Source organism: Rhinoraja longicauda, chromosome 1 (assembly GCF_053455715.1).
Source record: "Rhinoraja longicauda isolate Sanriku21f chromosome 1, sRhiLon1.1, whole genome shotgun sequence".
Lineage (NCBI taxonomy): Eukaryota > Metazoa > Chordata > Chondrichthyes > Rajiformes > Arhynchobatidae > Rhinoraja > Rhinoraja longicauda.
In genome coordinates, this window is record NC_135953.1 from 37,262,547 (window position 1) to 37,277,518 (window position 14,972).

A 14,972-nucleotide genomic window follows, 5' to 3' on the forward strand; every position below is an offset into this window, starting at 1 on the left:
AGAGATGGTCCAAGTGAATGTTGCGCTGTTGTGCTGCTGCAAGTAAGAATTTCATTGTTCTGTTCGGGACATGACAATAAAACATTCTTTAGTCTTGGTAAAGAGTACAGTGGAAAGCGTTCTAATTAAAATTGATTCAAAATTTTCAAGAGAATGTAATTGTATCTGCCACAATACATCATTTAAGTATGTAGAGTCATAAATTCATAGAGTGAAATAGTGTGGAACAGAGAGTGATACAGCGCCCAACCTGCCTAAACCGGCCAACATGTCCCAGCTACTAGTCCCACCTGCCTGCATTTAGTTCATATCCCTCCAAACCTGTCCTATCCATGTACTTGTCTATTTACTTCTTAAATGTTGGGGTAGTCCCTGCCTCGACGACCTTCTCTGGCAACGTGTTCCATACAACCACCATCCTTTGTGTGAAAAAGCTACCCCTCAGATTCCCATCAAATCTTTTCCTCTTCACCTTAAACCTATGTCCTCTGGTCCTTGATTCACCTACTCTGGGCAAGACTGTGCATCTACCCGATCTATTCCTCTCATGATTTTATACACCTCTATAAGATCACCCCTCATCCTCCTGCACTCCAAGGAATAGAGTCCCAGCCTACTTAACCTCTACCTATAACTCAGACCCTCTAGTCCTGGCAACATCCTTGTAAATCTTCTCTGTAACCTTTCCAGCTTGACATCTTTCCTATAACATAATGCTCAGAACTGAACACAATACTCTAAATGCAGTCTCACCAACGTCCTATGTAACTGCAACATGACCTCCCAACTTCTATACTCAATACTCTGATGAAGGCCAATGTGCCAAAAGCCTTTTTGATTACCTTACCTACATGTGACTCGACCTTCAAGGAACCATGCACTCCTAGATCTCTCTGCTGTACAACACTTCCCAGAGCCCTACTGCGTAGGTCCTGCCCATGTTAGACTTCCAAAAATGCAAAACCTCACATTTCACTGTATTAAATTCCATCAACCATTCCTCAGCTCGATCGATCAAGATCCTGCTGCACTTTTTCGCAACCATGTTCACTATCTGGATACGTAGTACCAAAATATTTGCAGTCGACCGTTATGTGAAGCAATAGAATGACTTATACAATGCTATTAAGTCAAACATGGAAGAGCTCTATTAGTTGTAAAAGAGAGAGTAGGTTCAGTCACATTACCTGTGTGGTCCATACACTCGCCCTGATTATACAAAGCATGACATTTTAACACACATTTGGGGCCATGGTAAAACAGTTTCACCAAACACAAGCATTCAACTGATGCCTCCTGACCAAAGGAGTACATGATCAGTAGCTTCTGACATCAGTTTCTCTGCAGGAGCCTCTTGTACTGTAGGCCCATGTTCTGTCAGTCCCATACCCAAAATATCTCTGCTCAGTTAACCCCATGGGTACTCATGCAACAGTACTGAGATCAGATCAGTGTCCATCATTTCCAAATTGCACAGCCCTTCAGAGGCCTTCTTATATTTCTTATATCATGCTCTGATTACCTCCCAATATGTTGTTACTAAATATTGTGCCTATGTATCCTTCATCAAATACTCACCTTAATTCACCCACGGTTACTATAGCAACAACCTTTTATCACACAGAGGGTGGCATATATGTGCGACCAGCTTCCAGATTAAGTGGTTGAGGCAGGTACAATACAACATTTAAAAATATATTTGAACAGGTACAATCAGTAGCCATGGTTTACTGGAATATGGGTCAAACACAGGCAAATGAGACAAACTAAGGCAGGTTGGCACGAAGGAGTTGGGCCAATTGGCCCGTTTCTGTGATCTATGCCTCTGCCTTTGAAAATGTGCCTTGGCTCCTATACCCTTCAGAGAAAATAAATTAGCTCTGGATGTGTTACTTATTTGAATCAGGTTGTTCCATTACACTAACCAGGTATAACCTTTCTACCTGGGCAGAGATCCACTTCAACAACATGCTTTTATCATGAAAACCCTTCAACTGCCACTCCCAACATTGAAATGTTAAGCCATCAAACAGAAGAGTCAGATGAAATCATACGATAGAAATAAGCTCTTCAACCCACCAAGGGCATGTTGACCATCAAATCATCATTGATACTAATCTCATTCACCAATTTTCGTGCCTGGGTGAATTAAGTGCTTGACTTGAACACGTTAATGTTGTGAACGTCTCTGCCTCCATCACCTCGTCACAAAGTGGGTTAGAGGTTCGAACCACGTGCTGGATGGAAAAAAATCTTTGTTGGTCCCCTCTAGATCTCTTCTAAACATAGGCTCTCTTATGACTTGTTGCTGTGCTGTGACTTTCAGGGATCCTTGGACCCATCAATTACTGATTCAAGGCCTCGCAATATGATTATCAGCTTTGTTCTTTGGCAAAACAATTTCAATATTCACATTATTTCAATCCTTTTCCAACTTACACTGTATTAACCTATTTAGATACATATTCAAAGCTTCTTTAAACGGTAGCAAAATAATCTAGTATAAAACTGTTCCATCAAAGAATAAAGACATTACAGATGAACAGCAAAAAACTCATACCCTACCGTATCTGAATTTCCTTCCAGTAGAATGTTGATGGCTCTGTTTACATCTCCATTGCAATCATGAAGTGCAACGACACTCTCATCTGGATTCTTTCCAGTAACTTCCATCAACTAGAATAAAGTGCCATCAAATAAACTAGTTTTTAAAAATATTACAACTACAACTTTCATAAAGACTGGCCCCCAACAGACTAATCGTCCCAACCACCATCAGCCATTTATTCCAGGATAGGATTTCATAGATCAACACTTATATAATCAATATAATTTATTTCAATACACATGCAATTCTTAGATTCAGTTAATACTTCAAAAATCAACAGATTAAACGTTATGTCCTTCCAAATGATTTAGCTATTTGATACATCAAATGAAAAGACATGTTGCCAGGCAAATGGAGAGAAAAAGGAGGAAGCATCGTTTTCAGCAAAGTTCATATGTTATTTCACAATTGGGTTATCACTTACTTGTTTGACTTTCTCTTCAAAATCTACATCATTCTTATCATAGATCATTTGGGCAAGTCGCATTTGCTCTGCTGTTGGCTAAAAGTAATTACATTAATTAATTTAAGCCTTTTAGATCAAAAATCAATTTTCACTAAAACACTATTTCTATTATAACCATTATGTCTTTAAACAAAGACTGCACTTGGGCAGAAGAAATATGAAGGTGAAACTGGAACAAAGACCCGATCAAATAGAAAGATCCTGATGCTTTCAAATACAGAACTGAAGTGACAAGATTGTTATAAAATTGCAATACCAGGGGAAGAAGTCTGGTCAAAACAGGCTTACTTAGCCAAGATCAAAGGAACCCATACATCACCTAGGAGAAGACAAAGGAGGAAAATGGCTAGGTATGATGGGAAAATATAATTGAAGGTACCAATTGTTGAAGAACAAGTGAAAAAGGTTCCCTAAGGTTAAAACAAGATGAAGCTCAACTCATAAATAGAGCACGGAATGGAATTTAACTCAGACAAGTGAAAAATCATGTATTTTGGGAAGCTATACCAGGCCAAAACAGAGAGTGAATGGGGGGTGTTACTGAACAGCAAATCTTTAGGGTTGCTGCATAGTTCCCTGAAAGCAACATCACCAGTAGACAGATTGGTGAAGACAGCATATCGGCATGCTTAGAAAAGATGGGTATGTATGGGATTAGGAAAGTATGAGTATGCTTGCTTTCATCAGCTGACGCAATGGGAACTGAAGCCCTCTGTCAACGCTAAAACTCTCAATGTCAAGCGGTCGACTAATCCAAAGAAATGTGGTTGGTTGTCTGCTCTAGTCCCCGTTTACCAAACATCTGCTGCCTATCTTATATAGGTTTAATTTATCCATAACCCATACCTATCTATATCATGGTTTTACCTCTAGCAATATCATTGTTTCCTAATCTTAATAATATTTGTTCTACAAGTCAAATGTCTTACATAACTGCATGAAATCATCAGTAAGTCAGAAGTTATTTTAGAAACAACCCAATGAAAAATATATAGCAAATTTTGTTGCAATAATTATTTTATGCTGAATTAGAAACATTCGTGCTCATTACAGGGCATTCAATCAAATAGCTAATAATCTCATTGATCATCCCCCTCCCCCCCATCCACTGTGTGTCCTTTTTAAAATAAAAGCACACATACATATGCTATTACAGAAGAATATTTGCAGATCTGAGAACACAAACTTGAAGAATGGCCTGGACCATATTTGCATTGGAAACTATGATATTTTCAGCCACTTACCTGTACTGGTTTCTGTATCTGTGCTTGTGTTTGACCTGGCGTCTTATCCCGAGTTCCCCGAGATCGGTCACCGCCCACCGAAGTCATCATATACAGTATATACAGAATGTACAAAATAGAAAATCTGAAAAAGAAAAAACTTCAAAATTTTAGAGATTATAAAGCAACATGTAAAAGGAAAACAAGTCACGGCGCAACGCAAGGGTTAAACTGGCTTTTCAGCTAAAATCTGTTAACAGCCCCCAGGTCAAACAAACAGGCTATCATTGGAAAACAATTAGTTGCTTAGAAAAATATTTTTTTCTCACTTAGAACTGGTACTCATGTCTCATGCAGCTACAAGGGTATATAGTAATACGATAAGACAAACTTTTCTTCCCAGAGACATCTGAGATTTGCTTGACTTCTGATATATCAGATTCAGCATCAGGGAGGACAGCTAGTTTTAAAACAGAGTTGCCTGTTGTTTATAGATTATGGAAGAAGCGCAGGCTTATTGAGAATATAAATGCATGCGTTCATTGAACCACTCCTCAGGTTGGGATCCAGAACAGTGCCAGGACTTCCATGCTCTCCAGGCCAACTCATCACCAAGAGTTCCTGACATGAAGTTGAAGGGCGCGAGACTCATTATTTTATTGCTTTTTATTGTTGGTTTAATAAATGTTTCATGTTTAATCTTAGACGACTGAAGCATTTTTTCTTCATCCTTAAAATCTGTTTATTTCATTACATTTTGGCATAGTCAACAGGATTTGAACTTACGCGGGGAAACCCCATTGCATTTCAGGTGACAGTGGGGGAGGGCAATGCTAAATGGCAACCTGGCCTGATTTCGACACCTGCGAGCATCTTGTGCACAAAGCAGTACTGTACACCAGGTGGTCAGGAAAAAAATTGAGAAACTATGGACTATTTTACTAAGGGAGAGTTCATCTGACCTGTCCTTTCCAGATAGGGTAGGAATGCTAATGGCAGCTGGAGAATGATAATTGACTATCGTCAGTTAAATAATCACACACCCACTCTAACAGCTGCAGTGTTCGAAAGCCTGCTTCAGCAACAGATCTCTGAAACTGCCATGAAAGTTGTCTTTCAGGCTCTGCTGCTTCATGTATGCCTGGTGCCCATTTGAACGGCAAGCCATGATAAACTCAGAAGTTGCTGTCTGGAGTTCATGGCAGCAACAAAATGGCCGGTAAGTGTCCCTGGGCTTCTGATCATGAAGTTTCCAGATGCAGCTACTCATTACATACTGTACAAACTGGTAGAACAAAAGGACAATGGACAACAAGGTCCTGACCAGACCATCCTTTGATAACATTGCCAAGACCTCGTTGAGCATGGTTTCTTGCCTCTCTCACCTTAAACGTATGCCCTCTGGTTCTTGATTCCCCTGGCCTGAGTAAAAGACTGATATATAGACATAGATATTCACTCCATCCATTCCCCTCAAAACTTTATACACCTTTATAAGATCATCCCTCAGCCTCCTGCACCAAGGAATAAGATCCTTTACAAACTAAATGGCAACAGGTAGAGAGGATTGTTTTCTGTTCATACCCTACATAAGCTAATGAACAAGATCTGAGTGGATTTAGGGCAAAAGGAAATTTAAATTGTGTTATGGAAGCTAGGATCCTCAGTTGACATCACCAAGGTCACATATAAAGGAAAAGGGGAATACCCAACCACTCCTTCATGAAATGAATACCAGTATGGTAAATGTAGTGTCCTGTTACTAATATGACATTCTGTATTATGGTCATGTGAAGAGATTGATAAGGGTAATAAAGAAAAATAAATGAAGGAAACCAGTTGGTAAGATGATATTGGAATTAGGATACAAATGTATACATTCACTCAAGGATTTGCATCATATCATGTGATTGTGATACTTCTTTGTATTGCAGTTATATTACAATGTAATGTTCTTTTTGATGACAACTTAAAAAAGCACTTATCCAATCGGTAAGATTTGTAAATTAGGAAGACTGAGGAGCGAGCCATCCTAATTATGTCGCTAGGCTACTCAGTAACACATGACTGCTACAAGGCTTGGAATATAATACAAGGGTTAAACAAGCTTTTCAGCTAAAGTGGAGTTTTCTGCTAACAGGCCATATGTCAAAAAGACCTGTTTAGGAAAACAATCAGGCGTTTAAAGTAATTTTGCTCTCTTGCAATATCTAGTCCTCACATCATGCAGCTGCAAGGCCATAAAACAGTAAATGGAGACAAACTTTTCTTCCTAAAGACACCCAAGATTATTTGAATTTCTGATACAATAAGTAACTTTTGTTTTGAGTATTAGGCAGGATAGCTGGTTTTAAAATATTGTTGACTTGTTTGTTGTTTAGTGAAGAAGTGCGGGTTTGTTGGGTATATAAGTGCATGCTGCGCGTTAACTCAATGAACTTCTCCTTGGACAAGATTAGGAATGGTGCCAGGACCCTCAAGCTCTCCAGCCTAAACCAATGTCAGGAGTTCCCAACATGCCGCTGAATGGCGTGCAAGACTCATTATTTTATTGCTTTTAATTATAATCAATGTTTCATTTTCAATCTTATGGTCGAAGTCTTTCTTCAAAATTGATCTAAATCTTCAAAACTCATTTATATGTTTACAAACAGTAAGATTTGGATATGACAGAACCACACCAATCAGATCAGCAGTCACAACCAAGTTCTCCCCCTGCCATGTCCTCTCCAGTCTGAGGAAATGTGAACATATGTCTCAAAGCATAGCGCTGCCACAATCTTCATCTACAAGGCATTCTCCCTGACATGCTGCATTGTGGGGAGCTGGAGTAACCATGGCCAGCTGCTTGAAGTAATCTCTTGGCCGATTCTTCAAATCCCACTTTCCCTGATATTCTCATTGCAAACCTTTTCTGATCAATGAGCCTTATGCAGATGTGTCTCAATTCCTTCCATTAACTTTCTTACCACTGATGGCAAGGCTCTCCTGCCTGAGGTAACACAGGCGTAACCCTAGCTTACCTATGGCTAATGAAGATACAAAGCTTTCTGCCAAGGCTGCAGCAACCCTTGTTCCATTTTATTCTAGAATACATCTGATCAGACTGGGAATTATCTACTTTAATATATCTCAAGACCTCCAACACATCCTCCTTCACAATGCCAATATGCTCCAAGTTATCACTTAATCATACCCTTCCATGTCTTTCTCCATAGTCAATACTGAGACTAGGCAAGAAGGTTGCTGTTAAGAAAACAGACAAGAGTTCACCCTGCTGAATGGCCCGTGCCAGTATAATTACTATTGATTCACCCAGGACAATATTAGATGTGTCCACTCTACAAAATAGTTGAGATGAAGGTCTGAAGAAGGGTCACGACTCAAAACGTGTGTGAAGAAGGGTCTCGACCCAAAACGTCACCCATTCCTTCTTTCCTAAGATGCTGCCTGACCTGCTGAGTTACTCCAGCATTTTGTGAATAAATACCTTCGATTTGTACCTGCATCTGCAGTTATTTTCCTACAGAGATGAAGCCTAGAAGATTATAGGGAATTATTTGATCAGAGACTTGCATGGAAGCAAAACAGTGACAAGAGCAGCCACGGACTGGGAATTCTGTATCAAATGAGATTTGCTGAATTATATTTTACTATTATTACCAGGAACACAACAGAACATTCTCAAATTATTTTCTGTATAACTTGAAATCCACAAGCCAGGATGCAGCTGTTCACTTCATTATCACTCAATTTGCCACCATGAACATGCATCAAGAAATTGCACTGCAGCAAATACCTACATGTTTGTTTGCAAAATTTCATAATCCTATGGCATCTACCACCTAGAAGTACAAGAGCAGTTATCACATAGGTACACCGCAAGTTCCAAATTGAACAATACTTGGATATGTGTCACAGACCTGGAATTTCCTTACTTATTGCTGTATGGTGTCCTTTAACAAATATAAGAAAATTACACAAAGGAACAAGCCCTTCAGCCCACAATGTCTGTGATAGAAACATAGAAAATAGGTGCAGGAGTAGGCCACTCAGCCCTTCGAGCCAGCTGATCATCCTAAATCAGTACCCCATTCCTGTTTTTCCCCCCATATCCCGATTCCGTTCATGAACATGATAGCAACTTAAACCAATGGCTTCTGCCTGCACCTGATCCACATCCCTGTTTCCTGCATATTCATGTACTGATCTAAAAGCCTCTTAAACACAATTATCATATCTGTTTCCACTACCACCCCAGGCAGTACGATCCAGGCACCTAGCATTCTACATTTGCACTAGTGATTCAAATAGCAACTCACCACTGCTAAATACTTGGCAGTTAACAATTGAGAATAAGCTGTATTTAGTTTTAAAAAAACAGGGTAATTTGCAAATAAATCAGGCACAGTTAAACATAAAACAGTACAACACAGGCCCTATGGCCCACAATGTCTGTGCCGAACATGATGCCAAGACTAACTTTTACCTGCCTACACATAATCCATATCCCTATGTTCCCTACACATCCATGTGCCCATCTAAAACTCTCTTAAATGCCACTATTTTCTCTGTCTGTTAAAACACTGCCTAATGTCCTCCAAACTCAAGAGGAAATTCGCATGTGTGACATTCCAGAAGAGGCAGAAACAAGGCGTGGATTCTGGAGGCTTTACCAACAATGTTCTCCAATGTTTGAATGCATTGCGGGTAGACTAAGATATTGAGGGGCGATAAACTTGGGATTGGATTTTTTAAAACCCAGGGAACCAAACGGCTGGATTTAGATGCAGTTTTCATGATTGTGAATGCAGATTGTGATTTTTTTTTTTTGAAGGGTAAAACACTATTGGGTTTGAAATGAAACACTATTGGGTTTGATATGAATGAAAATCTAAATCTAATGGTGAATTGTACATTTAAAATGATGTTGGGTGACAAAACAAAGGGAAGCAGAAAGTTCTAAAAGGAACAGAAACAAATTAAATTTATGATAGAAGTCTACGTATCATCAAATCTGTGGTCATCTGCATCAAAACAGAAGAAAAGCATCTGTTTCAGAGGAACTAAGGGCTTCGGAGCTAATGAGCAGACAACAAAGTTCATCAAGAGGCACAGTAGAATGGTTGGAAATAAGAAAATCGATTTAGTTCTTAAAAATCCTTATCAGAGTATGGAAATGCATTTGGTTTTGAGAATCACCAGAATAATACCGCGATGTAGAAGTTTAAATTAAAATGGCATGCTTCAGCTCAGCTGTATTCTTGAAGTGTGACTCCACGCAGAACTTAACTGCAGCATTTAAATGATAAAGGGATGGGATTTTGTACAATCAGGACCTGAATGTTTAAAGTTGAAGTTGGAGCAAAGGAACTTTGGAAAGGAATCAGTAACCACCGAACCACTTTCCCTATACATACTGTCATCAAAATATGAAACTTCACTCCAAGAGGTTATATCAGGAGCAAGTACATTTTAAGACTTACCTAAAGATTTAAGCAGGTTAATTTAGTGCAAATTTAATTAAATGCGAGAGCAAACTTAAGGGGCTTAATAACCTACTTCTATTGCTGAATCAGGTAAACATCGTCCATGCAATTCAGTCAAACATTAAAAATACAAGAGAAAGAAAAAAAATGACATCAAAGCGTAACTGAGCAAATATATATCAAATCTGATCTAATTTTAATTCGTAGTTAAAATTCTGCTTTGGAAATGTTGAAAGTGTTTCCACAACACGTACAGCAATGATCCTCAGAAAAATCAGGAATGTGTTTTGGAAGTGACAATCCAAAGCATTAATGGAACATTAATCTAGTTTTAGTTTTACAGATCCAGTGCGGAAATAGGCCCTTCGGCCCACCGAGTCCATGCCGACCAGCGATCCCCACATACTTACACTATCCTACACACAACTAGGGTCAATTTACAAGTATACCAAGCTAATTACCTGCAAGCCTGTATGTCTTTGGAGTGTCGGAAGAAACCGGAGGTCTCGTTGAAAACCCATATAGGTCATGGGTAGAATGTCCGTACAGACATGCAGCCATAGTCAGTATAAGGTAATAACTGCAGATGCTGGTGCAAATCGAGGATATTTATTCACAAAATGCTGGAGTAACTCCATAGTCAGGATCGAACACGGGTCTCTGGCGCTCTAAGGCAGCAACTCTTTATGATTCAATTATATCATTTTAGATAGAAGCAACTACTTGCTCTATGATAGATGTCAAGGCTTCTACATGCCAAAAGCGGCAACACCCTTTAGTTCTAGGATATCATCCACTCAACTATCATGGTTAATAATTCTAAAACAAGCATCTGCAAAGAACAGCAGATGCTGGTTAATACACAAAGGAATAAACCATTTGCATTAGTTTTTTTATAAAGTGTTATTGGATTTGTAAGTTTATGTTTCACTTTGCATCCTACTTGGGTCAGCTGTCTTATGTTTTTGCTGATGCAAATGTTTTTGCTTTGGGAGAAATTTGGCTCTGTCCCAAGTGAATCTGCCAACACTGAACTCAGCTGTGCATTATTCACATTTGCAACAATCTGACCTATGACAGTGTAAGCTGTTGCAGAATCTGAAGGGCAGGATTTATGCTCACCTGTAAAGGCAGAGAATGATTAGCAGTTGCCAGTGTTATGCAGGTGAGATAATGTTTCACAAATCTAATTGAATTCATTGATGAGATAATAAAAAAGATCAATTAAGGTAGAACAGATGTTGTCTCTATGGACTTTAGCAAGTCTTCTGACAAGCTCCTGCATGGCAAGCTAGACCAAAAGGTTACGGGACAAGGAATATGGGCATTGATGAATTGAATCCAACATTGGCTGACTTCTTAGACAATAGGTGCAGGAGGAGGCCATTCGGCCCTTCGAGCCAGCACCGCCATTCAATGTGATCATGGCTGATCATTCTCAATCAGTACCCCGTTCCTGCCTTCTCCCCATACCCCCTGACTCCGCTATCCTTAAGAGCTCAATCTAGCTCTCTCTTGAATGCATTCACAGAATTGGCCTCCACTGCCTTCTGAGGAAGAGAATTCCACAGATTTACAACTCTCTGAGTGAAGAAGTTTTTCCTCATCTCCGTTCTATTCTTAAACTGTGGCCCCTGGTTCTGGACTCCCCCAACATTGGGAACATGTTTCCTGCCTCTAACGTGTCCAACCCCTTAATATTATATGTTTCGATAAGATCCCCTCTCATCCTTCTAAATTCCAGTGTATACAAGCTTAGTTGCTCGAGTCTTTCAACATACGACAGTCCCGCCATTCCTGGAATTAACCTAGTAAACCTACGCTGCACGCCCTCAATAGCAAGAATATCCTTCCTTAAATTTGGAGACCAAAACTGCACAATACTCCAGGTGCGGTCTCACTAGGGCCCTGTACAACTGCAGGACCTCTTTGCTCCTATACTCAACTCCTCTTGTTATGAAGGCCAACATTCCATTGGCTTTCTTCACTGCCTGCTGTACCTGCATGCTTCCTTTCAGTGTCTTAGGACACGAAGGGTACTGGTGGATGGTGTTCTTCAGATTGAAAATCTGTAACTGGTGATGTACTAGAGAGATCAGTGCTGGGTCTATAGTTGTTTGGAATTTAAAAAACGACTTGGATGAGATTGGAGAGAGCTCACGATCAGTGTTTTTATAAAAAATTGATGGCAATGAAAGTTGTTTTAAGATACAGGACATAGATCAGCGATAGGGCACAGCAGTGAAATATGGAATTTAATCCAGGTAAATGTGAGGTAATGAATTTGGAAGATCAAATTCTGCAGGGGCGTACACTGTAAATGGCAAGGACTTTGGAAACATTGATGCACAGACACATATCTTGGGACGCAAGTCTACAACTCCCTGAAAGTGATGACACGGGTGAATAGGGCAGTGAAACGGGTTTTTGGCAAATTTGCCTTTATAGACTAAGACATCAGTATATTAAAAAAAAGACAAAGTGCTAGAGTAATTCAGTGAATCAGGCAGCATCTCTGGAAAACATGGATAGGCGATATTTTGAGTCGGAACACTTCTTCAAACTGAAGAAAGCCTCCGACCCAAAATGTCACCGATCCATGTTCTCCAGAGATGCTGCCTGACCAGTTGAGTTAGTCCAGGACTTTGTATCTCTTTTAGTAAAGCAGCATCACATTATCTCACATTAAATGTGGTAGTTAGGATAGATTATGCTGTACAAAACATTGGTTAGAAAGCTCTTGAAATATTGTATACAACGAGTACAGAAAAGATATACCAGGAAGTTGCATGGATTGTAGGGCTGCGATTACAAGGAAACTGGATAGGCTGGGTTTATTATCACTGAAATATAGACACCCAAGGTTAAATGTTTACATAATTGAGAGGCATAATCAGAATCATATTTTTTTCTATGATATGGGGAATCGAGAACTAGAAGGCACATTTTAAAAGAAATTTAACAGAGGGATATGTTTTTCAGAGGGTGGTGACTATCTAGAAAGGAGCTGCCAGAGGGAGATACTGTTACAACATTTAAAAGGCATTTGGATTGAAAAGCAGAGCGATAGCGACCTATCACAGGCAATGGGATATGTAGGTAGGCGTCACAATAAGGATGGACGAATGGGCTGCATGGGTTCTTTTCCATGCTGTGTTTCACAACACTCTCCACCACTGGAAACCAGGGACTACTTAATTAACCTCAGGAGCAACTCACCAGAAAAGGTAATCATCCATTATGAAATTCACCAATGGTTTCAGAGCTCAAGCAAAGCTATCTGAGAAAAAAAAGTCTTCTAAGACCCAAAGGCATGGTAGTGCAGCGGTAGAGTTGCTGCTTTACAGCGAATGCAGCGCCGGAGACTCAGGTTCGATCCTGACTACGGGTGCTGCACTGTAAGGAATTTGTACGTTCTCCCCGTGACCTGCGTGGGTTTTCTCCGAGATCTTCGGTTTCCTCCCACACTCCAAAGACGCACAGGTATGTAGGTTAATTGGCTGGGTAAATGTAAAAATTGTCCCTAGTGGGGGTAGGATAGTGTTAATGTACGGGGATCACTGGGCGGCACGGACTTGGAGGGCCGAAAAGGCCTGTTTCCGGCTGTATATATATGATATGATATGAAAGACAGGATTGAACCTAGGTCTCTGATGCAGTGAGGCAGCAACTCTACAAGCTGCACCACTCGGCCACCCTTTCAATCTTTTTTGCTCCAAAAGTAAATCCAGCTTCTCCATTCTCACCATAAAAATTAAATGCTCATCCTTGGAACCATTCTGATAATTTTCCCTGGGACAATCTCTTTCTAGAGACAATCAGAATCAGATGAAATTCATCAGCTGTGGCTTGACCATTATTTTATAGAGGTTTAATAAAACTTAGCTTTTCAATTCATATATTCATTTACTACTGTCCAATATCATTTGCATTTTTAACCCCTCCCTCGAGGAGCTTTGCTATCTTCAATGATGTATCTGCATGGGCAGCCAATGTGGCCCAATGTTCCATTGATAATAGACAATAGACAATAGGTGCAGGAGTAGGCCATTCAGCCCTTCGAGCCAGCACCGCCATTCAATGCAATCATGGCTGATCACTCTCAATCAGTACCCCGTTCCTGCCTTCTCCCCATACCCCCTCACTCCGCCATCCTTAAGAGCTCTATCCAGCTCTCTCTTGAAAGCATCCAACGAACTGGCCTCCACTGCCTTCTGAGGCAGAGAATTCCACACCTTCACCACTCTCTGACTGAAAAAGTTCTTCCTCATCTCCGTTCTAAATGGCCTACCCCTTATTCTTAAACTGTGGCCCCTTGTTCTGGACTCCCCCATAGGTGCAGGAGTAGGCCCTTCGAGCCAGCACCGCTGGACGTATCATTTAATCAATATGGCTCTCTTTACTCTTTCTGCCACAGCATATCAACTGACACTTCTGAATTAATTTTCATCTGCCACTTGTCTGCCCATTCTGCTAATTTATGTCTTCCTGCATTCTAATACTTTACTCCTCACTCTGCTGCATTTGCAAACTATGTGCCTGCAAATTTTACTTTGTGCACCATTGTCAAACTCATGTTTGCAGCACTGGCCTGGTGGAAAAAGTAAGGATGCTAGAAGCTGGCAGCTTTACTCTGAACTGTTCTGACTTTGATATTAATGGATAAGCATTCATAGTTACAGTGCCCTCCATAATGTTTGGGACAAACACCCATCATTTATTTATTTGCCTCTGTACTCCACAATTTAAGATTTGTAGTAGAAAAAAATCACATGTGGTTAAAGTGCACATTGTCAGATTTTATCAAAGGCCATTTGAAACATTTTGGTTTCACCATGTAGAAATTGCGGCTGTGTTTATACATAGTCCCCCCCATTTCAGGGCACCATAATGTTTGGGACAAATGGCTTCACAGGCATTTGTAATTGCTCAGGTGTATTTAATTGCCTCCTTCATGCAGGTATAAGAGATCTCTCAGCACCTAGTCTTTCCTCCAGTCTTTCTATCACCGTTGGAAATTTTTATTGCTGTTTATCAACATGAGGACCAAAGTTGAAAAAAAATTCGAGTCTATGACTATAAATCGGTCAGAATAAAATGGATGGATGATTAATGCGGCTTTTGCCTTCTATTATAAGATTATCCTCTCCGAGGAGAAAAGCAAAGAAGCCATTATGAGACTGAGA

General features: G+C 40.1%; 1 protein-coding gene across 4 annotated transcripts in view; it reads right to left on the minus strand.

The window, feature by feature from the left end:
* ubap2a (ubiquitin associated protein 2a) overlaps positions 1-14,972 on the minus strand; it is a 76,200-nt gene that overhangs the window by 55,630 nt on the left and 5,598 nt on the right. For all 4 annotated transcript variants that reach the window (XM_078431337.1, XM_078431180.1, XM_078431100.1 and 1 more), the window contains exons 2-4: positions 4,319-4,442; positions 3,033-3,110; positions 2,566-2,676 (exon numbers count right to left, since the gene is read on the minus strand). In XM_078431337.1, the coding sequence (XP_078287463.1) occupies positions 2,566-2,676; positions 3,033-3,110; positions 4,319-4,408 (279 nt within the window). In that variant the 5' untranslated portion in view covers positions 4,409-4,442. The remainder of the gene's footprint in view (positions 1-2,565; positions 2,677-3,032; positions 3,111-4,318; positions 4,443-14,972) is intronic.